General features: G+C 40.8%; 3 protein-coding genes across 10 annotated transcripts in view; 2 read left to right on the forward strand and 1 right to left on the reverse strand.

The window, feature by feature from the left end:
- Positions 1-2,907, forward strand: part of EGLN1 (egl-9 family hypoxia inducible factor 1) — a 55,352-nt gene extending 52,445 nt beyond the window's left edge. For 7 of the 8 annotated variants that reach the window (XR_011524961.1, XR_011524960.1, XR_011524967.1 and 4 more), the window contains one exon: positions 388-2,907. Coding sequence is in view for 1 of the 8 variants with exons in the window: in XM_008524804.2 (XP_008523026.2) it covers positions 388-452 (65 nt within the window). In the remaining 7 variants the exon portion in view is untranslated. The remainder of the gene's footprint in view (positions 1-387) is intronic. The other variant, XR_011524969.1, reaches the window with a different exon arrangement.
- Positions 2,908-10,267: 7,360 nt separating this feature from the next.
- SPRTN (SprT-like N-terminal domain) lies at positions 10,268-23,447 on the reverse strand. Its single transcript, XM_008524797.2, has 5 exons — positions 22,189-23,447; positions 21,044-21,143; positions 16,814-16,942; positions 13,767-14,034; positions 10,268-12,715 (listed from the first exon to the last, which is right to left on the reverse strand). The coding sequence occupies exons 1-5, from the start codon at positions 22,407-22,409 to the stop codon at positions 11,967-11,969; spliced, it is 1,467 nt and encodes a 488-aa protein (XP_008523019.1). The 5' UTR covers positions 22,410-23,447; the 3' UTR covers positions 10,268-11,966.
- Positions 23,033-27,730, forward strand: EXOC8 (exocyst complex component 8). Its single transcript, XM_008524798.2, has one exon. It carries the CDS (start codon positions 23,033-23,035, stop codon positions 25,208-25,210), a length of 2,178 nt encoding a protein of 725 aa, XP_008523020.1. The 3' UTR covers positions 25,211-27,730.
- The last annotated feature ends 17 nt before the right edge of the window (positions 27,731-27,747 follow it).

The raw sequence follows: 27,747 nt of genomic DNA on the forward strand, positions 1-27,747 counted from the left end.
ACACACACACACACACACAAAGTATGTTCATGCATTTTCTGTGTATTTTTAAAGTCATTATTTGTGGCAGAAGCCTAGTAGTGTGCTTTGAGTGAGACTTAACACACTGTTATTTTATAGCAATTCAAGTTACTTTTAAAATACAAAGGAGACAAAATCATTCTCTCGGAGTAGAGAATGGTTTTTCCCTTTGAAGGTTTACTAGTTCAGAGTAACACATTCATCATAATACAGTGCTGAGGGTAGGTTTTGGAAGTACAAGTGTGATAGTTTTCAGAAAGTGGAAACTTTGTGCATACTGGTAGGAACTCAGTGGGAAGAAGTAACAGAAGCTCTCTGGTACTGAATGAATGAATGAATTTTTTTTTTTTTTTTTTTACCTTGCAGGTGAAAAAGGTGTGAGGGTTGAACTCAATAAACCTTCTGATTCAATCACTAAAGACGTCTTATAGAGCCTTTGATCCAGCAATACCCCACTTCACCTACAATAATTGTTGACGCTGTTAACTTGTGAATATGAATAAATGGGATAAAGAAAAATAGATAACCAGTTGGCATTTTAATAAGGAAACAGAAACAACTTTTTTGTGTTGCATCAAAAAGAAGATTTTAACTCTGTGGCTTTGTACTGCATGATTGACTCCAAACCTGTGATTGCTTATGGGAAGAATATAAGCTATCAACTGAAAATGGTATTTACATCTGGACGTGAAATAAGTGAAATAAGTGCCCTAGGTAGAACTTTTTCATTCTTATATTTTGCCAGATCTGTCATCTAACTGAGTTCATTTCATCTCTCCCTTTTTTATATAGTCAAGTTTGAATTTGAAGTAATTTTTGTATGATCAGGTACAATTTATCAAAACTGAATTGAGAAAAAATTACAACATTATTCCCCAAGATAGCATCAATCTATTTTTGTAAACCTCTTCGTACTATTAAATTTTGCTCTAAAAGACCTCTTATAATGATTGTTGCCAGTGACTGATGATTATTTAATTTTCTTTTTGCTTAAAATAAGAAAAGGTGCACTTTAATTACCAACTGAAAAATCAGATTTTCTAGTCCTGTCTTAAACTAATTTGAACTCTTAAAGATTGCTGCTGTCATTTTTTTGACATCGTTAATAATGAAACATAACAGTAAAACCATCACCATTTACTACCAATAACTTTTAGTTCATGTTTTATAAGAAAAAATATGGTGGGCAGGTTTTATCTTTTAAGTTAAATTTTTTTAAGAACTAAAGTGACTGGCACTAAATGAACTTGAGGTTATCCTCAGCATCAAGTTCCCAAGATAAAGGGCTTTCTTATGCTTTCAGGTGTATCCTATAGATGTAAAGATAATGTCCTCATTCCTCAGACTTTTCCTTTTGCTTCCCGTCACGTTGCTTGTACTCCCAATTTTGCTGTTATGTTTTCTTCCTACTCCTGTGACCCATCTGATCTGCAGATGAGACCTCGTTTCTGTCGGATAGCATCAAGGGGAGACTGTACATCGAGACTGAACTGTGTTGTTACGACTTCACGTTAGTGACTCCTCAGACCTTGCGAGGCATTCCCCACACGAGATGCTGGCCTCTTTGTCAGTACTGAAAGATGGATGTTTAGCTTAAAAACAAAAACAAAAGCGAAAAACCGGATAATTTTATTTTTATGTTTTATGAGTTTTCTTTTTTACTTTTCAGAAAAAGAGGGAATATTAAAAAAATCACACAAGGCCTCCCAGACTTCTGGTATTTAATGTATGAATTGGGATGGATGTCTTAGACTTCGATTTCCTAGACTCTTTAGCGAAGCCCAAAGGGTGGTATCCATGTTTTGCATGAATTTTGGGTGTGAGACCTTGCCCACTTCAGTTTTCTATCTCTGTCCTTGATCTTCTTTGCCAAAATAATGTGAGTGTACAGAAATATTTCTGTATATTTCAACTTTTGACAGTTTTAGCATCTGTATAGTTTTTATTCAATTAGAGACCTTTTCTATGGAAAGCTCAGTAATTTTTATTAAAAGATTGCTATTGTTCATGTAAAACATGAAAAAAAATTTAGTGAAACTGACAGTCTGGACCTAGGGTGGGATTAAATATTCAGTATTCTGATCTCATTCAGGAGAACTTGCAGGAGAAAGTTATAGTTTATTGTTGTTTTTCCTTGCCCATGTTCAGTTTTGTTCCGCTTCCTCTCCTTGTTCCAGATAATACAATGTAACATCTCTACAGTAAGTGCCTCTGCCAGCCCGCCCTGGGAGTGCGAGTTGTCTCTGCCATCTGGTCTGCAGTGCAGTGCGCTGCGCTAGGCCACAGCTCCAAAGCACCGTCATTTGTAGGTCTGGTAGAAATTGCATTCTGTTGACGGGAGATTTGTTTGTCAAGGTGTACAGCAGCAGCCTTTTATCTGGGAGCCCCTGTGTCATTCAAATGTGTATCTCTGCAGTTGTGCAAAGTGTCAGATTCTACTATCTGTGGGTTGTGCTTGCCAGACAGATCTTAAATTTTGTACTTTTTGGAAAAGTTTATATAATTTCTTGGAGATTATTGTGAAAGGATCAAGAAATCAGGATAGCCATTTCTTTAATATCCACTTAAAATCTGTTCTTTTCATGTTAGTGGGACCGTTAACTTGTCACCAAGCAGGAGTCTATTTAAAACAAAATTTAAAACTGTTGTGGCCTATATGTGTTTAATCCTGGTTAAAGATAAAGCTTCTAATGCTGTTTTTATTCAACACATTAACCAGCTGTAAAACATAGACCTTTATCACAGCAGGCAAAGAATTTCAGGATTCATATACAGATAGACTATAAAGTCATGTAATTTGAAAAGCAGTGTTTCATTATGAAAGAGCTCTCAACTTGCTTGTAAAGCTAATCTAATTAAAAAGATGTATAAATGTTCTTGAAAAAACTATGGTTGTTATTTCCAGCTGTCTTTTTTTTTTTGCTTAATCTTTTATCATACACTGACTTTCTTAATGGGCCCTTCCATCTGGTAATGTGCTTTTCTATCACACATCTCTGGCTTAGTCCAGAACATTTGGTATTATGTTTTATAAATGAAACAAGAGAAAGAGAGGAAACAGTAAACATAGGAGTCCAACAATTTTAGAAATACCCTGGAGGTAACTGGACTGTCCGTGGGATCCATGAGCTCCGCGTTTGGATTCTCAACGTTTGGATTCTTGCCTTTTTAATAGGATTTTAAAAATTACTCTAACACTCATGCTGTTGAGCATATCTGTATCACCCCTCTGCTGCAAAAAGGAGGGGGCATTAGGCATTTATCTCGGATTGTCACAGGTGTCCTATGTGTGTATGCAAGAAAGTTTCGTTTCTGTGGTCATAACTAAAATATAAGAGCTTTTATGATGTGTGATCAATACACATGTTCATTTATCTCTCATTTAAATTTTTTTTCCAACCTATCTTAGGGCATTTGGGAATTGTACTGAAATATAGCTGAGTGGATTAAAGGAGAGGGCAAGTGAGTTAGAGATGAAGGCTAATGAAACTGGACAGTGTAGAAAAAAGAACATTCTTTTCATGGTCACCAGCAAGTAAATTTCACCTGAAATACAGGGATGCTTAAGGATATACCACTGGACCAATGATAGGTATAAAGGCATGGCCTCATGAGCTGGAAAGAATTTTATAAGTCGAAAACATGTAAATATAAACCGTGAGGCAGGGAGAGCCTAAACAGCTGCAGTCAGCTAAAGCTCTTTATCACGTGAATAATGTTTGAACTCTGAACAAGGTGTCATAAAGGCTATTGGATAAGGTCTTCCTTTCACTGAGATTAGGATTTTCTTCTGTCAAAATTACTATATTTCTATGGTGTTCTATAAAATACCTTTACATCTTTTTCTCAAAACAAAGGAGCCAGAGCAAGCTTTATGTCCATTTACAATTAGAGCAGGATCAGAGACGTGACTTGCTGACAGTCACATCGTTAGTACATGGTAGAGAGCCAGGCCTTGAATACAGGCTTTCCTTTTCTTGTTTAATCGTTTTTAAGTCAAAGTTATACATGCACATGCACCTAAGTCAACATATTCTATAAGGGTTAAGGAAAATAGCCTCTCGTGTTCTTCTCCCGAGAACAAATTTTGACTCTTTCAAGTGATTCTTTGGGTATCTGTCTGATTAGTTCTAAATAGCGTAATTACATCACTTCATCTTGATTTTTCAGTGTTAGCCATTATCTACTAACTTCTCCACATGGAAGATAAGAGTGTGGGTCTCTCTCCAGCCCTTTTCACCATCCCTTCCACACGTGTACAAGAACACTTCCATGTCCCCTGATCTTATAAGGTCATTTGTAACTGAGGTTGGTTAATAGTTAAACTATCTTTGCTATTCACATCTGAGATACAGAATAAACCATGATGGCTTTTCTTCCACAACTGACTATTTCCCTAAAGTCTTCATCTTTCATTTCCCTGTGGCGTCCGACCTGCAGGGGTCTGGGGCCATTGCCCTTTCTGCCTGGGACACAGCTGTCTGTCTGCCTCAGATCCCCTTCCCCCTTGTTCGGAGAGCCCACTACCACTCTTTGTGTTGGCTCTCCTGTTTCCTGGATCATGTCTTCCTCTTTCTTTGTTTACTTCCTCAATCTGGTGGAGCATGTGCTTCACTATTTCCTGTGAAAGTATGTGGGTGGTGAATTTTCTGAGACCAATGTCTTTTTACCCTCCCACTTAATTGGTAACTTGCCTGAGTTCAGAATTCTAGTTTGGAAATCATTTACCTTAAGAATTTTTAAGGCATTGCCTCACTGGTTCTAGGTTCCAGCGTGGATTCTAAGCAATCTGAAGCCTTTCCTATTCCTAATTCTTTGAATGTAAGCTGCTTTGTCCCTGTGGAAGCTCATAGAATTATTCTTTGTCCCCAGGGCTCTGTGTGCTTCAGTGAGTGCCTGTTCTCAGCCAGCATGGTAGGCACGCAAACTGTAAATTCATGCCCTACACTTGGGGACGTTTTCTTAAATAATTACGTTCATTATTTCTCCCCTCCCATCTCTCTGCTCTTTCTGGAACTCCTGTTGTTCAGAAAGTGCATCCACTGGTTCAAGCCTGTTAATTTCTTCTAGTTACTATGTGTCTCTGTCCTTTGGAGACATCTGTTTTCCAGTTCTCCCAGTGAGGGTTTCATGTCTGCTATCAGGTTTTTAATTTTCAAGAGCTCTCTTCTGTTCTCCAAAGTTTTTTAATATATAACATTCCGTCCTATTTATTAGATGCAGTATTTGTTTTAATTTTTGTCCTTCATAATAGAAGTTTTCCTTACATTATATGTCGGGTAATTCTTGTTTGTGTGTTCATATTTAAGGGGAAGTACTTGGGCTCCTGGTTTTGTAAGAAATATTGGCAGTTGCCTAAATCTAAATCTCTTTCATAATTTCCCAACACCATACAGACAAGAACAAAGTCATCTGTAATCCATACCTGCAGCATAACTGTGAGTCACAGAAGAAAGGTCAGCTTCTGTGAAAGCAGAGAAATAAGCATCTGAAACTAGAGTCTGCATCAGAAGTCATGGAAAGCAGAGTCAGGTGGAGACTGTATGGTTAAAGGATGAGGGCAATGAGGCCTAGTAGGAGCAGTACACATGGAAAAACGGACCCACCACGTATGATGGAAAATACTAACGGTTCTGACACCGGTGCATCAGAGCACTGGCCATTGGGGCATCAAGAGGAAGATGTTTGAAGTTCATGAGATTGAAGATGGCCATTTGGGGAAGGTACCATTTCTGGGAGGGGGGAGATGGCTTCTGGAGGCTTGATGATAAAGTGAAAGAAGGAAGCAAGGGTCTTAACAGGAAAAAAAAATTAGAGAATCAGAAGAGACACAAACCTCATAAAAGTGTCCCATCTCATAAAAGTGTCATCTCTGAGAAATACTGCATTTCACTGTACCAACAGAAAAGAACATTCTTGAATCAGAAACCTGGTAAGCAACACAAACCCGTCATCCCCGCCTATACAGAACCAACTGTTTTTGCAAGTCAAGGAAAATAATACCTTTCAAAATGAGCAGAAAAGGAAGACAACATCTATAAATACCACTATAAGAAGAAAACAAAGTGAGAATTAACAGCTGATGAAAATTCTCCTCAACCATGAGGCAGAAGAAAACTGCAACAATATCCAGTCCAAATTAAACATCCTTAAACAGGACTTTGTAGAAATAAAAATTAACACTTGCAATTAGAACAAAAATGGGCCAAAAGAAGAAAAAGTCCTCAGGAAGATGTGAAACAAGAGTTGACGTTGGGGCCGGCCTCGGGGCCAAATGGCTATGTTCACATGCTCTGCTTTGGCCGCCCAGGGTTCCCACAGCTCAGATCCTGGGTGCAGACCTAGCACTGCTCATTAAGCCACACTGAGGCAGCGTCCCACATGCCACAACCAGACGGACCCACAACTAAAATATACAGCTATCTACTGGGGGGCTTTGGGGAGAAGAAGGAAAAATAAAAAAAAAAAAAATCTTTAAAAAAGTTGATGTAAATCAGCAAAGAAATTGAAATAGACAAAATTATCTCAAATTAAGATTAAATTATGGGGCCGGCTCCGTGGCCGAGTGGTTACATTCGCATGCTCTGCTGCGGCGGCCCAAGGTTCGGATCCTGGGCTCAGACATGGCACCACTCATCAGCCCACGTTGAGGCGGCATCCCACATCCCACAACTAGAAGGACCTCCAACTAAGATATACAACTGTGTACAGGCGGGGTTTGGGCAGATAAAGCAGAAAAAAAAAAAAAAAGATTGGCAACAGTTGTTAGCCCAGGTGTCAATCCTTAAAAAAAATAAATTATAAGGTGCCCAAGGAAGAACAGATTCGACTGAAAATATAATGAGGGGCATTAAAAAAAAGTAGGAAAACAGCCAAGAGTACCAAACAAAATAGTTACAAAGAATAAGTAGAATGGACACACACACGTACGTATGCATTGTGGTATGCTTACACAATGAAATACTATACAGCAATGAGAATGAACAATCTACAAACACACAATAGGGATGACTCTCACAGACGTCATGTTGAGAAGCTAGACTCCATCCTCACCTCATGGATCCTGTGGAGGTGGCTATCTGAATATCTAGTGTTAAGAATGCAAATGAACAAGTACGTGTGGGTGCATCTTACTTCCTAAGTGAGTTACTGGAAACCATTTATATATGTGTGTATGTATGTGTATATATATGTACACACACATTTATATTTATCCATTGAATTATTTTAAGTGTATACAAATACATAAAAGAATCCTGTGAGGAATGTTTTGTAAAAAAGACATACCCTCCCAGTTTCTTTGATGTAGATGCAGATTTTCATATATTTAGTTTGCAAGGAATGCTTATCACCTGGAATGATTTAGGTCTTAATAGTATTCTAGCTTGTGCTACAACTAGAAGGACCTGCAACTAAGATATACAACTATATACCAGGGGGGATTTGGGGAGATAAAGCATAAAAAAAAAAAGATCGGCAACAATTGTTAGCTCAGGTGGCAATCTTTTAAAAAAAAAAAAAGTATTCTAGCTTGAAAATACACAAACTTTGATTCTTAAGAGAAGTATGGAGAAGAGTCAGTGTTCATTAAGGTGTTTTTTAAAAGCAGCCAATAATGGAACTTGAGAAACGCCTAGCCATTTCATTAACACCAAGAATCTAAGAGGCTCTTCTTTGTTCTATTAGACCTTTGATATAGGGGTGAAGGATGTTATTTATGTCCTAGGAAGCTTTCAGACAGTAATCTAGACCCTAAAGAGCAAAGTGATGTTTAGACATAGTCAAAGGAAGTGTACTATAATTTCAGAAATAGTATGAAAGTGTAGGTCTTGCCTTGTCTAGAAGACTTCCCTTTGGGAATTACCATGTTTTGCCATATAGGGGTACTGGTCTCTTTCTTGCAGAAGACTTGAGTATTACGTTAGTGTTCAGACTGAAAGGTGAAATGAAAACACATGAGAGATTAAGGTGTCCTTGTGTTTTTTCCTTTTTCTTCCCAAAGCCCCTTGGTACATAGTTGTATATTTTTAGTTGTGGGTCCTTCTAGTTGTGGCATGTGGGACGATACCTCAGCATGGCTTGACGAGCGGTGCCATGGCCGCACCCAGGATCTGAACCAGCGAAACCATGGGCCGCTGAAGCGGAGCGCACGAACTTAACCACTTGGCTACAGGGCTGGCCCCTAAGGTGTCCTTGTTTATTTAAACAAGCATGCACGCTTGGCCTGCTGTGTCCCCCCTCACAGAACTTAAGATCATAACCTATCCTTTCCTATGAATCAAAACTGGCAATTGTTCCGGCTGTTGGCAAGTTTCTCTTGTTCACTGGCTCTGCTTTGCCCTCTATTTTTCAGAGAAGTTTAATTTATCAAGAGCGCCACCTGGTGTTCAGTAAGCAAAAAGGTAAATCTTTTGGTAGTTTTAGCACCAGTGCTGAAGAAAGCAAAGAGCAGCTTGTTTCTGTAGTACAATATACAACACTGTAAACTTTAAAAATGATGTGGTTCCAGAATCACCTAAGATCAACTCTTTTACTTTTCATTTCAAAAGATAACATGATGAAGTGTGTAATCAAATAACTTCTGACATTCCAGTGGAATGTTAGAAAAAGTAAAAGAAAGTCAGAGCTAATCTCCACATGGCATGCTTTTCTATAAATTTCAACTCCTTAGGCAGTCTGATCTGTAATAATAGTCATATTAGTTTCACTTCATTTGGTGGAAATGCTGCCAGTCAACAACTACAACAAATTGCTAAAAAGGCAACAATAGCCTCAAGGAGAAAAAAATCCAAAGAATAACAGGAAACCATTGCCCCTCAATAAGGGTTAACGAACTACAGAAAGAAAAGAGCTCAGCCTTGTTCTCTGAGCAGCCCAGTGAGAGGAGATGCTGCATGTGCCCCAGCACAGGCTCCTGGCTGGGCATTAAGTTTGCAGGAGGATACAGCACAGCAGCTGTTTCACTTTGACATTCTAATTTACTCTAAAATCCTATGGGCTTTGAAAAAAATACAATCTTAGCTTTAGGACAATGGGACAGTATGAGAAGGTGTTTATCGAATTGTCCCACCCACCCCAGAATTTTCAGTTGGGATATGCATTTATAGTCTGCAAAAGCCCAAAACAGAACTTTCTAAATTTAGTTTTGTTAGATAGTGTAGAACCTTGACTTTAAAAAGCACCAGGTTTTTATAGAAATAAAGCTCCCTCACCCCAGCTCCCCACAATGAAGGGCAACAGCATTTAGAGGTTGACCAGAATCGCCAGCTCTGTTGTCACGGAAGGAAATTTGGTTTAAAGGGGTAAAACCTAAACCAACAGAAAACTATTTCTTTGGTATAAATGACTCAGATTTGGGAGTAACAGAAATCTTAGGGTGCAAGTTCTCTCAAAAGTCTTTAATACAGATTGAAGTGAAGGCTTATTTAATTCCAAATTTAAAATTAACCTTCATTTTCATGCTAGTTAACATATTAAAACTGACCAACTCTATCTTACCACCTAAATATTTCTCAGACCATCCTCTCCATCCCTGCCACTGCCCTTCTTCCTCCCACCTGTCACCCACAGGGAATCCATCAAAACACTTCTCAGAGGTTCCTGACTAGCTTACACCTTCCAATCCCCATTGCACCACCCTCACCTGAATCAAGAGATGGGTATGATCAGGGACCAGACACACTAGATATGAAGTAGAGAACTGGATCCATGGGGTCTCTGCCCTCCGAATTCGATTTAGACAGATCTGTCCTGTCTGCAGTCTCTCCTGCCATTCTACCCCTCACATTTTTTTATCCTATTCATTTGGAGCAGGTTAGTTCTCCCAGTAGAACGCACAAAGTCTATTCCCATGCCTTTTCTGGTGTTCCTCTTGCCTTTTCCTGTGACCTTTGCGAGGTCCTTTCCATCCTTCTTTACCAGGCTAACGTGACTCAGCTTGGATGTTGCCTCCTCCAGGGCACGTCCCCTGAAGCCCTGGGCTGTGCTGATGGCCTTAGGTTCCCACAGCACCTAGCCGACACCCATCACCGCACTTACTCTACCGAAATTACTCCGCTTTTGTCCCACTCTCCAACTCGGCCGAAAAGCTCCCCAAGGACAGGTACTGTCTGATTGACTGCATTCCCCCAGAACCTTGTACAGTTTGGGCTCCAAGAATGTTTAACTGCTCATAGTTTGTTAAATCAAATTAGAGAAATGATCCTCTATGCAAGTATAATGGCATATATTCAACATCATACACATATTTTAGTTGTTTATAAATAAATATTTATTAAATACCATCTTTCAACTTCATGCTTAAGAAATATCAAAACTTGTGAACACTCAACCAGACAGGCTAACATGAGAAAGGCTGATAATAGTGTTAAGACGCTGAACAACTGAAATCTCACAGTGCTGGTAGGAGTGTAAACTGGCAGTATTTACTAAAGCTAAACATAAACATACCCTGTGACCCAGCAATTCCACTCCCGGGCATATGCCCAACAGAAATGAGAAAGCATGTTCTAGCATAATGGCCAGCCCCAAATTGGAAATAATTCAAATGTCTGTTAATATGAGAACGGATGAATACACTCTGACATATTCACACTACACAGCAGTGAAAAAGAATGAACCTGTGTTACACATGGCAACAAAGATACTACTTTATGAAGTTCAAAAACAAGCTAAACCAAGCTGTGGTGACAGACGCAAACAGCGGTTACCTTTGGGGGTTGTAGGTACTGACTGGGAAGAGGCGCCCATGAGGAGGCCTTTTGTGGTAGCTGCAATGTTCTCCAACTTGATCTGGGTAGTAGTCACACAAGAGAACACTGCAACATTTCACCCAGCTGCACACTTAAGATCTCTGCCCCTTACGTATGTACAAGTCATGTTGCAACAAAGTTAAGAAAAAAACTTGTGAACTAAGGTTTTGGGGATATGCCAACATGCTGGAGGTATAGCCATGAGACAAAAAGTAAACTGATAAAAGTATCTTTGTCCCTTTGCTATAACAGGGAAAAGAATGTTTTTACAACAAAATATAGTTTTTTAAATGCACAAACGGTATTCCTTTTATTCTAATGGTTTCAACTTTGGCTTAAGGTTCCTAATACTGTTTCCAGATAATGTTCCGCTGTTACCTAAGTTAGGCAACTTTGTTATGTTATATATACCAGTTATGTAGCACTGAGTTTTAACCACTCCTTTTGCTACAGTTTGACAAAGTTAATCTTTGGCCTGCAGAATTACAGTGGCTATTTGTTACTAGTAATATTCCAAAAGAAATTTACTTTATCTACTTTAACCTAAACCCTGCCGCAACCTTTTAGTGAAACGGAGAAGTAAAATTCTTTAAAATATAGAAAATGTACTTTCTGTTAAGATTTTGGGGGAAAAAAAACCAAAAATCAAAAACCTTGAGTACCCTAAAAGAACGGATATACTTTGTACTCTAGATTGTGTTTTTGGTCAATATGTCTGACACTATGAATATTAACATCAATTCTGGAAATGAGTTTTAATATTAATAAATATTCAATTTAACCAAATACCTGACAGGATTCCTCACTGAATATTCTGAAGAAAGTATACAAATAAGAAGAGTAACAGATTTAAATACCTTTAAGAGCAAGAAAGAACAAAATAATCTAAAAATTATACATGCAGAGCAAACTGGACTACAGCATATATGCAAGGCAAGAGTGAATAGAGCACCTTTAGAGAGGAAATATTTTTAATGACAACTTCATATAAATGTTTATAAAATAGAACATTTTGTATTAGCTGTATGAACTATCATATAAATGTTTATAAAATAGAACATTTTGTATTAGCTGTATGAACTAGATTATAAGCTACAAATCTCAGTATTAACCAGAACTTCCTGAGTGGCTGACACTATGTTGGTGAGGTAATACAGTGGTATGGGAAACTCATTCATTTTTCACAGATTTTTTTCAGCTTTTGACTTTGATGCTATCACATTCAAGGCACCAGTCCAAGTGTTCATTAATTTGAGACTCCAAAACTTCATGCTGACAAACAGGACAATTAACGGTTTTGCTGTGGCTGGCTGACCTGCTGGAATTCTGAGCTGCAGCTGTAGGATGTGAACTACACTTTGGCTCATTACCACCACTTCGTATTTGCTCTTTCTTGATTAAAAACTTGTCAAAAACAGTCTTGTCTTCTAGCCTGGGTCGTTTGCTTGGGAATTTATCTTCAGGCCCACTTGCATCCTGGGATGGAGTCACAGATGTTGACTCCATTGCTTTTAAAGAATTTCTTAGGGATATCTTAGAAGATGTAACCATTCTTTGAGAAGTAGAAGAGACTGAATTTTTAGTGATGTCGCCAACTGCGACACTTTCCGTTGGAGATCCATTCCCACTTCTGAAAGCCTTTTGGTTGGCAACTGCTACTCTAGGAAAGTAGTTGCTTAAAACACTTTGGTGACTGGTATTAAGAACAGGGGAGACTAGAGAAGTTTTTTTACTTGAACCATTCTGTTTAAATTTCACCTCAATTTTAGAATTAGGTCTCACAGCATTTGCCGAACGGTCTTGACTTAAAAGATCTTGGGTTTTATTAATAGCATGTGAAGTGATAAATTTCCCAGATGAAAGTGAATTGCTTGTTTCTCCTAGCACATATCCTTTCCCGCTAAAAGGGATTACCAGCTGTGTCTCACCTCTGCTGGGTTTATCTGCAAAAGAAGCAAGTAAGATTTTTCCTTGACTCAAAATTAATACAGTGACAAATATTAAACTGATGGATAGTTTTTTCAAAATGAAGAAATACTATTTTGTTCTAACTTGGGTCCAAGTAATAATTACCTATTAATGGGAGAAGGACAATCTTCAGCAGTCAGAGAACTCTGATATTGGAAGAACATAAAGGACAAAAACATCCTCTCATATTTAGATAAGGAGTTCTGTCATGCAAAGGCCAATAGCAAAGTAACTTTTACCTTGAAAATTGCTTAGTATGCTTTAACTTTAGTCCCAAAAGTGAAAATTCTGCTACGGCATTTTCTTTCCTTCTACTCACAAAAATGAGGACACCATCTCTCCACATAAATTCTTCGTAGCTCCTCATCTTACTTACATTTCACATTTGGGCAATGGAGCTTATGTTCCTGGTCCTAGCACATCAAATCAATAATTTCCCAAGGGAAGAAGCATTCGCTTCAGTAACCCTGTTACTCTTCCAAAGGCGGTGACTGAGTTTCAGAGGAAAGGACTAAATCTAGAAGATGAAGCACCAGCACAGACGAGCCGGATCCGTTCCCATCCTTCTCCCAATGAAACGCACACAGCAATGGGAGACGGCACTTGGGTAGACTCCAACTGATGGGAAGGGGTGTAGCTAGGGCTTACATTCCGGGCATCGTTATTTGAATTATTGTTTTTATTTTGACAATCTTTTTGCCTTCTGTTTCCTAGTGGCTGAGTGAGTCAAGACAGGGAAAGGGACGTTATCCTCAAATATTATCAGTGGAAACTATTTCTATTTTTACTCACATCTATATGCAGCAAAGTACATTTTTCTACCATCATTTCGTAGACAATGGGATTTTTCTGAAGTCTACATTTGAAAACTTAGTCCACATTTGAAGACCTTCTACACTAGAAACCATCCTTAAGCTTATCTTAATAATAATAATATTGATAATAATAATATTCTCTGAAGGACAGTGCTGTCTTTACATTGTAGCTGTAGGCATGGAAAAGCTGGAAGAATGTACATAAAGTTACCTCTATTCTCTGCTGCTGACACTGGCTGCTTTCCTTGTGTTGTCTTTCCTTTGCCTTTTTTTGAGTAGTTCTCTGGTTCCTTGATCTTTATGTAAGTGCCTCCGCAGGTTTTCTGGTGCTCGGCCCACCAATAGTCATGAGCAGAGGGCGCCCTGTTGGTCGCACGTTTGACATAGCCATAGTAGGGCTGTTTGTACTGACACGGCCCATTGCAGCGCCACCAGTGTCGCCGGTATTCATCCACCTCATCGTGGAAAGTATGGTATACCTTGGGGGAGAGGCAGCTTTTGGCATTAAATGGGCAAGTTAACAATTCTAAGAAAATATCTAAGTAGCTTTTTTTTTTAACTTTCCAGTTTTCTAGAGTTATATTTTGGGAAAGACAGAAACTACATTTAGTTTCTGTTCAGAAGTTCATTTTAATGGGAAACATCAGCAGTTCATTTAATACTTGATAAACTATGTAAAGATAGAAAAATATGAGATCAGAAGACCAAAAAAACCCACAAAAGCCTCTATAAATGCTAAAAGTTTTAGAAACCAAATTTTAAAAAATCAAAAATTAAGATAAAGACAGGATTTGAGATAATGTCATAATAAATAAGAATTGTTCCCACTGCTAATTTGAAAATTTTCCCTCTCAGTAACAACACCAAAGCGTTCTGAAGGACAATGTCCTATGACTGCCAGATCCTAACAACACAGCATCTTGCCTGACGCAGCCTCTGCTAAACCCACTCTCCGCACTCTCACGGCTCTTTCTGCTCGTGTCTTTGTGATAATCCTTATGGGGTCTCGTTCTGTCTGCTTATGGGTGAAATGCTCTCCAGGATTCGAATCTTTTCATCTTTGTCTCCCTAGTGGCTGATAGAGGCTTGGTACAGTGAAGGTGCTCAGTATTTGCTAACCGAGGAAATAAAAAGCTTCATTCTCTGAGTCAAATAAAATTCTCTGCAAAGTGCTTTTCAATCCTTAAACAGGATCCTCTTTTTTCATCCTCTAGATGAAATCTTACTTAGAAACTGAGCAGAAGACAGATGAAGAAGAGTTCTGAGTGGAAAGAAGATTAGCCCTCCCACCGTGATGGCACTGAGGACAGCAGGGCACCATTTAAAGACTGATACTCCTAAATGACCATCACTACCTTTTTCTTCTGTCTTCTCAGTGGAATGTTACTATTTGTATAAGATAAAGAGCATCTTTATATGAGGTTTTTTTTTAACCAAAGACATTTAATTTTCTAATAAATTCCCCTTGTGGGAAAGAATGCTAAACTTTCTGTAACTCTACTGATAAATAGTTTTACACTCACTATCTCTTTATCACAAGGAAAAAAGTTCTATTACTTGGGAAGCATGCAAACAATGCACATCATTATTAGGTGCAGAAGAGACTGGAGGACAAAGGTTAGGGGCAAAGCAATATGTATGATATGTATGACCCCGCCTTCACTCTCATGTTAAGAACTCCTTGCTTAATACTTAAGTTGCAAAAAAGATAGGGGATTGGAGCTGTGTTGCTTCCAACACTTACAACTCCTACAGCCTGGGGAGGCGACTTTTTAACAATGTAGTCACTAAAAGAAAATTGTTCTGCAATGTGAAACTGGGTGCCCTGTGGAGTTCATTATAACAGGATGTAACGTAAAAGCACGGGGCGTCCACTCCGTAAAACTTGTCCTAAATAAAAACACATTGACAGCCAAGATAAAAGAATATATCCTCTTCCAACTGAACAACAGGAAGTAAACCAGGACTCTGCTTAAAGTGTAAATTCTAATGAAGAAACTAAAAGCCTTTTATACTAGTAACTCTATAATACTTTTGCTAATTCGGACTTTATGTGATTGTTTTTGATGCAAGCCACTTTCCTGATGTTGAAGTAACTCTAAGTTTTAACTGAGCTCTCTAGAAAATTAAAACTGATACCTGGAAGCTAACACAGAGGGTAAGCATTTTCATTTTCCATCACACTGGCCTTTACTGCTTTTTAAAGAAGGAAACACCCAAGCATACCAAACAATTTAATCTCTGGAGGAATTAACATTCTATTTGGTTCAATTCAATTCAATATTTGTCAAGCCCTTGCAGGGGCAACTCCATTATACATCTTATACAGACGTATATAAAGATAACTAAAGAGCCACCCTGTGTTCAGAGGTAGGGAAGTCAAGTAAAATATCGTAAAAGGTTAAATATCTGCTAAGGAGATTCCAAGGAGGGGCAAATTATATTCCACCGGAAAGATGGGTATTTTGACAGAAAGCAGAGGAAGTGCTACATTTTAGGGCCAGAATATATGAGGAAAGGCAGAGGTGAAAGTTCAGTTAGAAACACAGGACACAAGCAGGGGGGTTGTGGGAGGTAAGAAAAAAGGAATAATACGGTTATTTGGTAAAAGGAATCAATAATAAAAACAACGACTATGTAATGACTGCTCAAACTGTGCTACAACGTTTTGCATGTTTTTTCCCCTTTAACCCTCACAGGGAATCAACAGACAGGTATTGCTATTATCCTCATTTTGCATGTGAGTAAACTGAGGCATAGAAGAGTTACGTAGGTCCCACAGGTGTAATCAGTGGAGCTGGCATCTGAACCCAAGCAGTCTGCCTCCTCATGCCCTTTGACCCCAGGCTCTGCCACCTCCTACAATATTAGGCAGAAATATGAATCAAGGAAGACCTCCGGTGAAGGGAACGACATACAACACGGTAGCAGGACACAGGATGGACTGAAGGAGGCGACTGGAACAAGGAAACACCGTCAAGAGATGACTGCAATAGTCCAGGAATTGCAGGCCTGAAGTGACTATGCATAAAACGTTGCCCTAGATATGGTCAGAGGCCTCAGGGATGTCGCTGGCTCAGCTGCCATTCCACTATGTGGTCCGACACAAGCCAGTCAGCTTCTCCAGGCCTCTCGCTTGCTGTGGAAAATCCTCAAAGGTGGTATTTATTTCTACCCAGTTTTCTATTTTTAATTAAATCCCAGGAAATACTGAATAATTAACTAGTAAATATTATAAATGTGTGTGGCTTTACATACCGTTATATTGGCTCCCGTCAGGCGATTGATTCGATGCATATGTTTACAAAACTCTGGGCCATGCCCTTCCCTGTCTTTATCATTATTAGTGACAAATAAATAGGCATGTATCATTTCATGTAAGAGGGTCTGAAACAGAAAACAGTCAAATTAATTTGTATGACACTTTTGAAAAATACAAATGCATTTTCTTACTCTACACTGAGGGTCTTAACCTTCTTTGGATCACAGGCTCCTTTCAGAAACTGATAAAAGTCATGAAGCATCTTTATAGAAAATTTATAAAGCGCACATTCAGAAAACTTTGCATATAGTATCGGAAGCTCTGCAGGTCCGAGGTTAAGAACTCCCTGTTCCAGGAAAGCCTTTTTAACTATTAATCAAAATCCAGAAGAAAAGATCAATGAATTCAACTACATAAACACTTCAAAATTCTGTATGGGTAAAAAACACCATGAGTATGGTGAAAAGTCAAACTGAGAAAAATACATGGGGCCGACCCCGTGTCCAAGTGGTTAAGTTCGTTCACTCCACTTCAGCGGCCCGGGGTTTCAGCGGTTCGGATCCTGGGCGCAGACATGGCACCGCTCATCAAGGCCATATTGAGGTGGCATCCCACATGCCACAACTAGAAGGACCCACAACTAAAATACACAACTATGTACTGGGGGGATTTGGGGAGAAAAAAGAAAAATATATGTGCAACTCATCTCACAGGCTATTAACTCCTAAAACATAAAATATAAACTCCTAAAATATAAATATAAAATCAACGGGAAAATGACCAACAACCCAATTTTAAAATGCAAATTAATACTACACTAGTATATAACTTCCTGGTTATCAAGATCGGTAAAACTTCTCAAGTTTGACACCATTAGCAAAGCTAAGGGAAAACAAACATTCCCATATATGACTGGTAGGAGTGCAAAATGGTACCACCCCTAGGGAGGAGAATTTGGTAACATCTAACAACATTACAAACGCATTTATCCTTCGACCCAGCAATCCCTAGACTAACACGAAAGGTCAAATGTGCAAGGCATTTTCATTGTGGCATTGTTTACAATGGCAAAAGACTGGAAATCAGTGTTTAGCAATAGGGGCCTGGCTGAAGGCACTAAAGAATGAAAAAGATCTCTATGAAATGATTTGGAGAAAGCTACAGAGTGTATTGTTTTAATGAGAAAGGCAAAGGACAGAAGAGTGCACACAGTTATTTGCATAAGAAGTGTTATGTGGGGGGGAAGGGGAGTAAGAGTGGACATAAACATTTGCGAAACAGAACAATGAAAGAAAAAAGAAACTAGCAGCAACAGTATCCTATAGTGGGTACGGAGTTCAGGATAGAGACGAATGGGGTAGAACAAGAATTCTGTGTACAGTTTTCTATAGTTTTGGGATTTTTAATTATGTAAAGTTTTAAAACAAATAAACAATAAAATCTACTGCTCATTCCACACCAAGGATGCAGAAGTTTACGCACAAAATTAACAAAAGCATTTAACGCTGCTGTTTCATAATGTGTTCTAAAGAATACATTTTTTTAAAAAAAAGTGAAAATCATAAAGGTCTTCAAAAGCATACCTTTTTCATAATCCTCCATATTTTTTTTAAAAAATTTCCATTAGGAGAACTAGATTGGCATTAATGAATTTTGGTCTTATAAAATTATGCTATACAGAAAAATGGGATAATCAGAGAATTTAACTTGGTCATTATGAAAACATCCCTTTTAAAATCATGAACTGTATCTCTGAAAATGAACTTTATCTTTTCAAGTAAATGTCACTCTACTGTGACTCCAAAGACCATTCTACATTTCAAACATTTCTCAACATTCTAAAATAATGATAAATAACTCTTCTTCTAAAAGAGCAACACATTTGGGTTTCTGATTTTTGGTTCAATTTAAACACATCTTGAAAATGGTACATGGCGCCATACTAACCATTTCTATTTTTACATACCATTTTCCACATTTAGGCCTGATTCAAGGCTCTAGACAATGTGGCCCCAAAACACCTTTCTGTCCCACCACTGTTCTCTTTCCGACCAAAAGCAACTATTTCTGATTCTAAATATGCTGTCAGTTTAATGGGCTTACTTTTGTTCACAGCATTCCCATTCCTTCTGCCAAGAATAGTCTCCTCCAGTAACTCTACCCATCAGAATCCAGCCTGTCCTCTAAGGCTCACCTCCACGTTTTAATTAGCGGCAGGAATAGTCACAAGGCAGTTGTGACGGGCCAAGTGGCATAGGGGACAAGACAAGAGCTTTAGAGCCAGAGAAACTCGACTCGAAACCAAGGATCTGCTATTTATTATTGATTGTGCCTGAGACCTTGGACAAGTGACAACTTGTTCCTCATCCCTAAAATGGGGATAGCCTAATCTTGCAGGGCCGTGGTAAAGGCACACACTAGATTAACTACATTAACACTAGTTAACAGTAGTTAAAAACAGTTAACATAGTCCAAAGTCTGGCACACAATAGGTGCTTAATAAAGAGTGAGTGGTAGGAGTGGCGATATCAGTAGAAGTAAAACCTGTATGCGGGAAGCTCTTCTTGACCTCCTCAACCAGCTGGAGTTCTTTCCTTTTCTGAGCCCCATTCATTGTAACTCAGGTGGCTGCTTTAGATACAGACCAGCACTCCACTGCTCCTCCCGTGCCCTTCTCACCCCTGATCTGATACTGTAACTTTCCACCAACAGCAAACGCTTACTTGATACCATTACCACACACTTCCCATTCTCTTCTTACCCATTACCTTTTAAAACAAAATTTGTTCATGTTTATTTAATCATTTATGCAATAAATATTCATTAAGCAACTATTATTCCAATTAGGGCTCCTAGTATAGTTATTTGGTTGGTCATGTTGTTCAACATTTTTATGTCTATTTTTTCCTGCTTATTCATTGAGTTACTAAGACTTGTAACATCTGCAACTATGACTGTAGATTATTTCTCTTTTTGCTTCTGCTAATTTATGCTTCCTCTGTTTAAAGCTATGTAATTATTTTTAGGATTGTTATGTTTTTTTACTTAATAGATTATTTTATCACTATAAAATGTCCCCCTTTTTTCCAAGTAAAACTTCTTCCTTTAAAATCTTTAGTTTGATACTAACACAGCCACAACACTTTCTATTGTTAAGTGTTCAGACGATATTCTTTTTTCTATCCTTTTACATTTAACACGTGTTTGTCTACTTTAGGTATGTCTCTTTTCATTTAGATGCCATTCCATGTCTTTAACTGGACTGTGTAGTCCATTTACATTTAATATAATTACTGATTTTGTGTGTATGCCTACCTTCCTCTTTATCCAGGCTTTGTTCTTTTATTCCTCCTTTCTTTTTTATTAATCAAGTATTTCTGTTGTACTACTTTACATTTAGTAGCTGTTTACTTTTTTAAAAATTGTGGTAAAAAACACATAACATAGAATTTACATCTTAACCATTTTGAAGTGTATAGTTCAGCAGTGCTAAGTATATTCACACTGTTGTGAAACTCATTACCTTTTATTATCCTTAAAAACAGCATCCCTCATATTTCCAAGCATGTTTTAACATATTTCCCATCCAGCCTCTACCACCCTAGCCTCTTTTGTGCATACATTTCAAGTGATATAATCGGGACAAGACAAGTCACACTGGGTGCATCTTGGGGGAACTTCAGGCATCTATTAGATTCAGCTAAACATAATCTGGGAGTTCCCAGATTATGCTCCATTTTGCTAGCAGGAGTGACGACCAGCTCTAGATAGGAAGTGTGCCCTCATGCTGGATTCTTCTGCCAACTCAGCTAGGTGTCCTGAGAGGGCAGCACCACGGTGGCTGAATAGAGGAGAATCAAAATTCAGGTGTCTTAATAGGAAGATATGAATCCTAAATTTTTCTCTGCTTCTAAATATATAACTTAAACCAGTTACTTAACCTCTCTGAATCTTCATGTCCTTTTATAAAGATGAGGATAACACATTGAACATAAACAGGGTTGCTGTAAAAACCAAATCAGATGATATACCTGAAAGCCTTTAACTTTGAAGCACCATAAAAATATAAGGTAATCATTATTATTTGCCCCACAGAGTTTGCAAGGAGGGAAAACAGATTTCTTTTTTTTTTTTTTTTACAAGTACAGCTCAATTCACAGGAGTCTAAATCAATAATAAGCATTTCTAAATGACTGAATTAAGAATCAAGTTTATGCAAAGAATACCTCTACAAGATCCTTCCTTGGTCTCAACTTTAACAGGGGCTCACTGAGACGGATGGAACACATTCCACCCCTCCCTTCATAGCTGCATATCCCAGCACACCTGGAAAACAACCACCACAAGCGCGTTATTTACCAAATATACACAAAAGGGAAGCAGAGAGGAAAGAGCAAACCCAGATATCTTCTCGGGCAGTTGGCACTAAGAGATCTCCATGGCAGATGGCTTTCTTAAAAGTATACCCCCTTTGCTAGGAGATATTTGCATTTGACCCCAGTTAGGGAGATATGGGAACAGTAGTGGCTTCCCTTACCCTAACCAGGCTGCGACAGCTCAAAGATAGTCCTATTCTGCTGCCCCCAATCTCCTCCCTACAAACTATAATCAGTTTGTGGTGGTAACAGCCATTAGCACATCTACAAAATTACTAGAAGCCCATCTGAAGGAGATGCGCACTTTATAACCTTTCTTAATCTGTCTTATTTTAGGTTGTCTTGTATCAATTCAAAAAACAAGCACCGTAGCATACAACCGCATCTGCAACTTGCTAGCTCCGTTCAGATACAGGAACGGATTATTTCAAATCGAGATTTCTCCAATTTAGCGTGTAGGCAAGGAATGCTTTTAGAGGCATCCCTGAAGATCCCACGGGTCCAGAAATATGGAAACTTTAACCCCTGGCCCCTTCTAACACACGAGCTCACTCCTAAGCGGTGCTATCCTATGGGACACAGAAGAGGACGGCACACATCCAGTGGAGGTTTCACTGCGTCCTCACCATTCTTTCTTAGGGGCAGCCTCTGGCCGTTTCCCCCTGCTGGGTCCTTGATTTACTACGCAAATCAAGTCCTAACTGTGCTCATTTGTTTTCAAGGGAGGTGAGATTCAAGAAAACATCCTCTTCCCTCTCTGTGTCCCTTCTAAGCCAAACCGTAGAGAGGTGGGCCACACGGCTTTCTTAAAGTCGTCTGGGCTGGAGAGGAGCAGGGCAGGGAGCAATACAGCGAGCGGAGCCGCCTGGTTCAGAACCAGACGCCCTCGTTTAACGCTCCCTGGGCCGTCGGGGCGGAGAAAGAAGAGAAGCCCAGGGCCGGGGGCTGCGGAAGAGCTGCCCGCCGCCTCTTTTCCCAGGGGGCTCGGGACTCACATGGTCATTCGCATGCTCCACTTCACCTCGACGGCCTCCAGCTGGCCCCAGAAGAACCGGTCGTTGAACTGCACAAACAGGGCCTGCAAATCCGGGGTGGGGTCCACCAACTCCCAGGACGCGTCCACCAGCGACAGGGGCTCCTGGGCCTGATCGCGCCCCGAGACCTGCAAGTTCCACTCCTCGTGAAGCCGTAGCGCCAAAACCAGGTCCTCATCCATCGCTGCCACGATCCCGGCGACGTCCGCCGGCGTTGGGGTCGCTGTCGGGGGAGGCCGCAACTCCAGGCCCAGAGGTCCGAGCGCCGGGCGGGGCTCCCAGGAGATACCGGCTCTCGAGTCAGCAGGCCGATGTCGCGAGAACTCAGGGAAAACTGGCGCGAGAACGAGAACTGAGCTTGCCCCAAAGGCCGAAGCCGAGATTCTGGGACTTAAAAAAAAGTCATCAGCATGACACCCCCTAGGGGACTCAAAACTTGGATTCCCATGGCTTGGGCGGGAGGAAGGCTTCAGAAAGCCGGTTATCGGCTTTACTTTGAAACACCAACGCTACGCTCGGCCCATGCGCAGTACCTACGCCTCTCTGCGTCGCCCTCCACTCGCTTCCGCAATAGCTCCTCCGACGCACGCGCTCTAGGCCGCTGGCGTTCCTACGCAGGCGTATTATCTGCGCTCGGCCCCTCGCGCAGGCGCAGTGTCTAAAGCTCAGACTTGGACCCAGGCGTACTCGTCTCTCTCCCAGCCAGTTCCTCAGCCGTGGAGCTCGGTCGGGTTTGGGTGGGTCTGGACAGCGGCGGCACCGGTAGCAGCGATAGTGACAGTGACCGCGTGAGGCCCGGACGGAAATGGTGATGGCGATGTCGGACAGTGGGGCGAGCCGCCTGCGGCGACAGCTGGAGTCGGGGGGCTTCGAGGCGCGGCTGTACGTGAAGCAGCTCTCGCAGCAGTCGGACGGGGACCGAGACCTGCAGGAGCACCGGCAGCGCATCCAGGCGCTGGCGGAGGAGACGGCGCAGAACCTGAAGCGCAACGTCTACCAGAACTACCGGCAGTTCATCGAGACGGCCCGCGAGATCTCCTACCTGGAGAGCGAGATGTATCAGCTCAGCCACCTGCTGACCGAGCAGAAGAGCAGCCTGGAGAGCATCCCGCTCACCCTGCTGCCGGCTGCTGCCGCCGCTGGCGCCGCCGCGGCCTCCGGAGGGGAGGAGGGAGGAGGCGGCGCGGGCGGCCGAGACCCCCTCCGCGGCCAGGCTGGCTTCTTTCCCGCTCCCGGGGGCGCCTCCCGCGACAGTTCCGGTCCGGGCGAGGAAGGAAAGCAGCGCACTCTCACCACTCTGCTTGAGAAGGTGGAAGGCTGCAGGCACCTGCTGGAAACGCCGGGACAGTACCTGGTGTACAACGGGGACCTGGTGGAATACGATGCGGACCACATGGCCCAGCTGCAGCGGGTACACGGCTTTCTCATGAACGACTGTCTGCTGGTGGCCACCTGGCTGCCACAGCGGCGGGGGATGTACCGCTACGACGCCCTCTATGCCCTAGATGGTTTGGCTGTGGTCAACGTCAAGGACAACCCGCCCATGAAGGACATGTTCAAGCTGCTAATGTTTCCCGAGAGCCGTATTTTTCAGGCAGAAAATGCTAAAATCAAACGAGAGTGGCTGGAAGTGCTGGAGGAAACCAAGAGGGCCCTCAGTGAAAAAAGACGAAGGGAGCAGGAGGAGGCAGCGGCCCCTCGAGGGCCACCCCAGGTGGCTTCCAAGGCCAGTAACCCATTCGAGGATGAAGACGACGACGAGCCAGCTGCTCCTGAGGTAGAGGAAGAGAAGGTGGACCTGTCAATGGAATGGATCCAGGAGCTGCCTGAAGACCTGGATGTCTCTATTGCCCAGAGGGACTTTGAAGGGGCCGTCGACCTGCTGGATAAGTTGAACCATTACCTGGAAGATAAGCCCAGCCCCCCTCCTGTAAAAGAACTAAGGGCCAAAGTGGATGAGCGTGTGCGACAGCTCACCGAGGTGCTAGTTTTTGAACTCTCCCCAGATCGTTCCCTGAGGGGTGGTCCCAAGGCCACTCGCAGGGCAGTTTCTCAACTAATCCGGCTTGGCCAGTGCACGAAGGCTTGTGAGCTGTTTTTGAGAAACAGGGCAGCAGCTGTGCATACTGCCATCCGTCAGCTTCGCATCGAAGGTGCCACTTTACTGTACATTCATAAGCTATGCCACGTCTTCTTTACCAGCCTTCTTGAGACTGCGAGGGAATTCGAGACGGATTTTGCAGGCACTGACAGTGGCTGCTACTCCGCCTTTGTGGTCTGGGCGAGATCAGCCATGGGCATGTTTGTGGATGCTTTTAGCAAGCAGGTGTTTGACAGTAAGGAGAGCCTCTCCACAGCAGCTGAGTGTGTAAAAGTGGCGAAGGAGCATTGTCAGCAGCTGGGGGACATCGGACTAGACCTCACCTTCATCATCCATGCCCTTCTGGTGAAAGACATCCAAGGGGCCTTGCACAGTTACAAAGAGATCATAATCGAAGCCACTAAACATCGCAACTCTGAGGAGATGTGGAGGAGGATGAACTTGATGACCCCAGAGGCCCTGGGTAAGCTCAAAGAGGAGATGAAGAGTTGTGGGGTGAGTAACTTTGAGCAGTACACCGGGGATGACTGTTGGGTGAACCTCAGTTACACAGTGGTGGCCTTTACCAAGCAGACCATGGGCTTCTTGGAAGAGGCATTGAAGCTGTATTTCCCCGAGCTGCACATGGTGCTTTTGGAGAGCCTGGTGGAAATCATTTTGGTTGCTGTTCAGCACGTGGATTACAGTCTTCGGTGTGAGCAGGATCCAGAGAAGAAGGCTTTTATCAGACAAAATGCATCCTTTCTTTATGAAACAGTCCTCCCCGTGGTGGAGAAAAGGTTTGAAGAAGGTGTGGGGAAACCTGCCAAGCAGCTCCAGGACCTGAGGAATGCGTCTAGACTTATTCGTGTGAATCCTGAAAGTACCACGTCAGTGGTCTGATGCTTGGATCTGTTTATATGCATACGTATATATTGCTTATATATTATTTATATTTATATTAAGTTGCATTAGCATATTCTTTATAGTCTCAAACACAGCTTAAAAATAAAAGATGTCCTCTCAGAAAGGCAAAATCAAAAGGAGAAAGAAAAAAATGTTAAATTAAGCCAAAATAACAAAAACATTGGAATTATTAAAATATTTAATATGCTTTCCTTTTAAATTACACCCACTCTCTAATGAATATATTATCACATTATAGCATTTCAGCTTATCCTTTGAGTCAAAATACACCTTCTCACAGTATATATTATGCAGCACAGAGAAATAACATCTATAAATACATAGAGTCTATGTTGTGAAAAGTTTCCCAATTCACTAAAATGTTAGGTTTCTTAAAGGATACAATGCCATATAAAATACCGTTTCATATACTTCCTTAAAATGCTTAATATACTTCACCTTAAAATGTGATTGAACAATTTGGGGAAACGGAAAGAGGAGTTGAAGAATTTGGTTTCAGGGTAAATTTCGGTCAAAAGAATACATTCTTGAGAGTAGCTAGTGTGTGGACTCAAATACTCCTCGATCCTTCTAGAATACAAGAGGAAGCGTGCATGAAAACAGTTCAGATGTTTCCACTGTAATTTGCACAGCTACTGATTTTCAGCTGCTAAGTAGCAGCCTTGTAGTATTTGATGTGGGAGCCTTTACTTGAAAATCTTAAGGAGTGTGATAAATATTTTTTTTCAACATATTCGTGAATTGTGTGAATTTCCAGCTGGAGCTTTGTCTTTTCATATAAAAATAATAAAAAACAGGACGCATTCAGGAACCTGGCGGCAGCAGTGGTTTTTAGCTGCCCTCCCCCACTGTCAGTGTAAGTTACAGAGTGGCTCAGACTCCTGCCAGTGGGGAAAAGTTTTCATTGAAAGATTTATTTCGATTTCAGCGTCTGGGTGGATGGGAAATTAGAAAAAAGCCTGTGCAAACCGCAGTGTTCCCTGTATGACTGCTTTGGGCGGAGGTTTGTGTTTATTTTTTTGTAACAAAGTGGAGATCAGAAAGGTGAGACAATGTTCCCACGCGAAGGATGGGAGGAACCTCCCTGACTCCCGTTGAAATGCTCCAGGCCGCAGTTTTCTTGTTTCAGTTTTTATTTTCCTTGCTCTGTTTTTAAAGTGAGTATAATGCTTACTTCAGATCGTTTAGTAAAACAAAAATAACTAAAGACGTTTGAGCTTCCCAGGGTTCTAACCTATTGCTTTTACTGTACACTGATGGTGTAACATTCCTCATACTTGGAGAGAAATCGTGCTAAGATCTGTTTCTTCCCTGGCTTCTAGTTGTGATTCCTGTCCTAAGTGCCATTTCTGATGCTGATGACTTCAAAAGGTCATTTCTTTTATCTGAATACAAATAGTGGTATTAAGACTGTGGAAATTATGTAAAACCTAAAATAGCTGGCAAATGGTGGCTTAGGGAGGGTCGTAGAGCTCCTTGACTTAAGGACTCAGATGCCAGCTGAGCCCTTTTATTTTCTTTTTAGCTATGCATATTTAAAAGGCTGAAAATGATCAAAGTTACAGATTTTCTTTGATTTTTTCGTATAACTTTAGGGTTTTCTCGATAATAGCCATAACTGGATATTTCAGCTAGTCAAAAACAGTTATCATTTGTCATTTTTAAGATCACTGGAAACTTGAATATGATCAAAATTTTGTGATTACTTTGTGCCACTTACAGTTTCTGAAATTATATTGTATGAAACACTTACTGTGTAAATATTTGATGCTGGGTCCATGAAATGATACTTCTGAAATCAAAACTTCTCTGAAGGCGTGAAGTTGTAAAAACGTAAATGTGTATGCCAGATATGTCTGCTTTTTAAAACTGGAAGTACAGAATTTTCTTCTGTTAGAATTTGTTCCTCAATCAAAGTTGTAGCCGAAGGAAGTAGCTTTTGGTGAATCAATTAGTGTGGGAAGTTGATTAAAGACCACCCGTGTCGTAATGTCCCTTTTCACCAAGACAGAGCAATGACGTTGCGTTCCTCAAAGTGAGTCACAGCTCTTCTGATTCCTGTTTCATCAGACTCCCAAACAAGTCCTAAAAATTGAATGCAGTTACAGATTGTCCAAAAATATAGCACATACTGTAATATACCACTTGAGTGTCAATTGCCTTTTCTTGTCTTCTTGAAATATAACACTCGCTTGAGCTTGGAATCATAGACTTGATTGGAATAATTACTGTTGAAAAAAGACACCCTGTGGAATTAAGTATCTTTTTGATTAAAGCCTCATTTCATTAAGTGCTGAAGACGTACTTATTTTTGTGTAAAATGCTACCTATCATTACATGATCAGCACTTGTATCTTGCAACTGGCTTACGCAGGATTGGGAATTTGGGCCTTGACGTGGAGAATAAAATCAGCCTGTGTACATTTTGCTATTGATATGCTGTGATATGAGGGAATCTGAAATGTTTTATCAAAATAAAGCTTAAAATTTTTCTTACACTGGATGAAATTGAC

The sequence above is a fragment of the Equus przewalskii genome, chromosome 1 (genome assembly GCF_037783145.1).
Source record: "Equus przewalskii isolate Varuska chromosome 1, EquPr2, whole genome shotgun sequence".
NCBI classification, from domain to species: Eukaryota; Metazoa; Chordata; class Mammalia; order Perissodactyla; family Equidae; genus Equus; species Equus przewalskii.

Bases quoted from the DNA above. Each gene is read 5' to 3' on its own strand.
- SPRTN (XM_008524797.2), bottom strand. From the start codon at position 22,409: ATGGATGAGGACCTGGTTTTGGCGCTACGGCTTCACGAGGAGTGGAAC. The intron at 16,943-21,043 runs GTATTCTTTGCA...TTTCTGTTTCAG, and splicing joins CAAGGAAGGATCTTGTAGAG to ACCCTCTTACATGAAATGAT. The intron at 12,716-13,766 runs GTAACTTTATGT...CTTCTTTTGCAG, and splicing joins GTCAGCAGCAGAGAATAGAG to ATAAACCCAGCAGAGGTGAG.
- EXOC8 (XM_008524798.2), top strand. From the start codon at position 23,033: ATGGTGATGGCGATGTCGGACAGTGGGGCGAGCCGCCTGCGGCGACAG.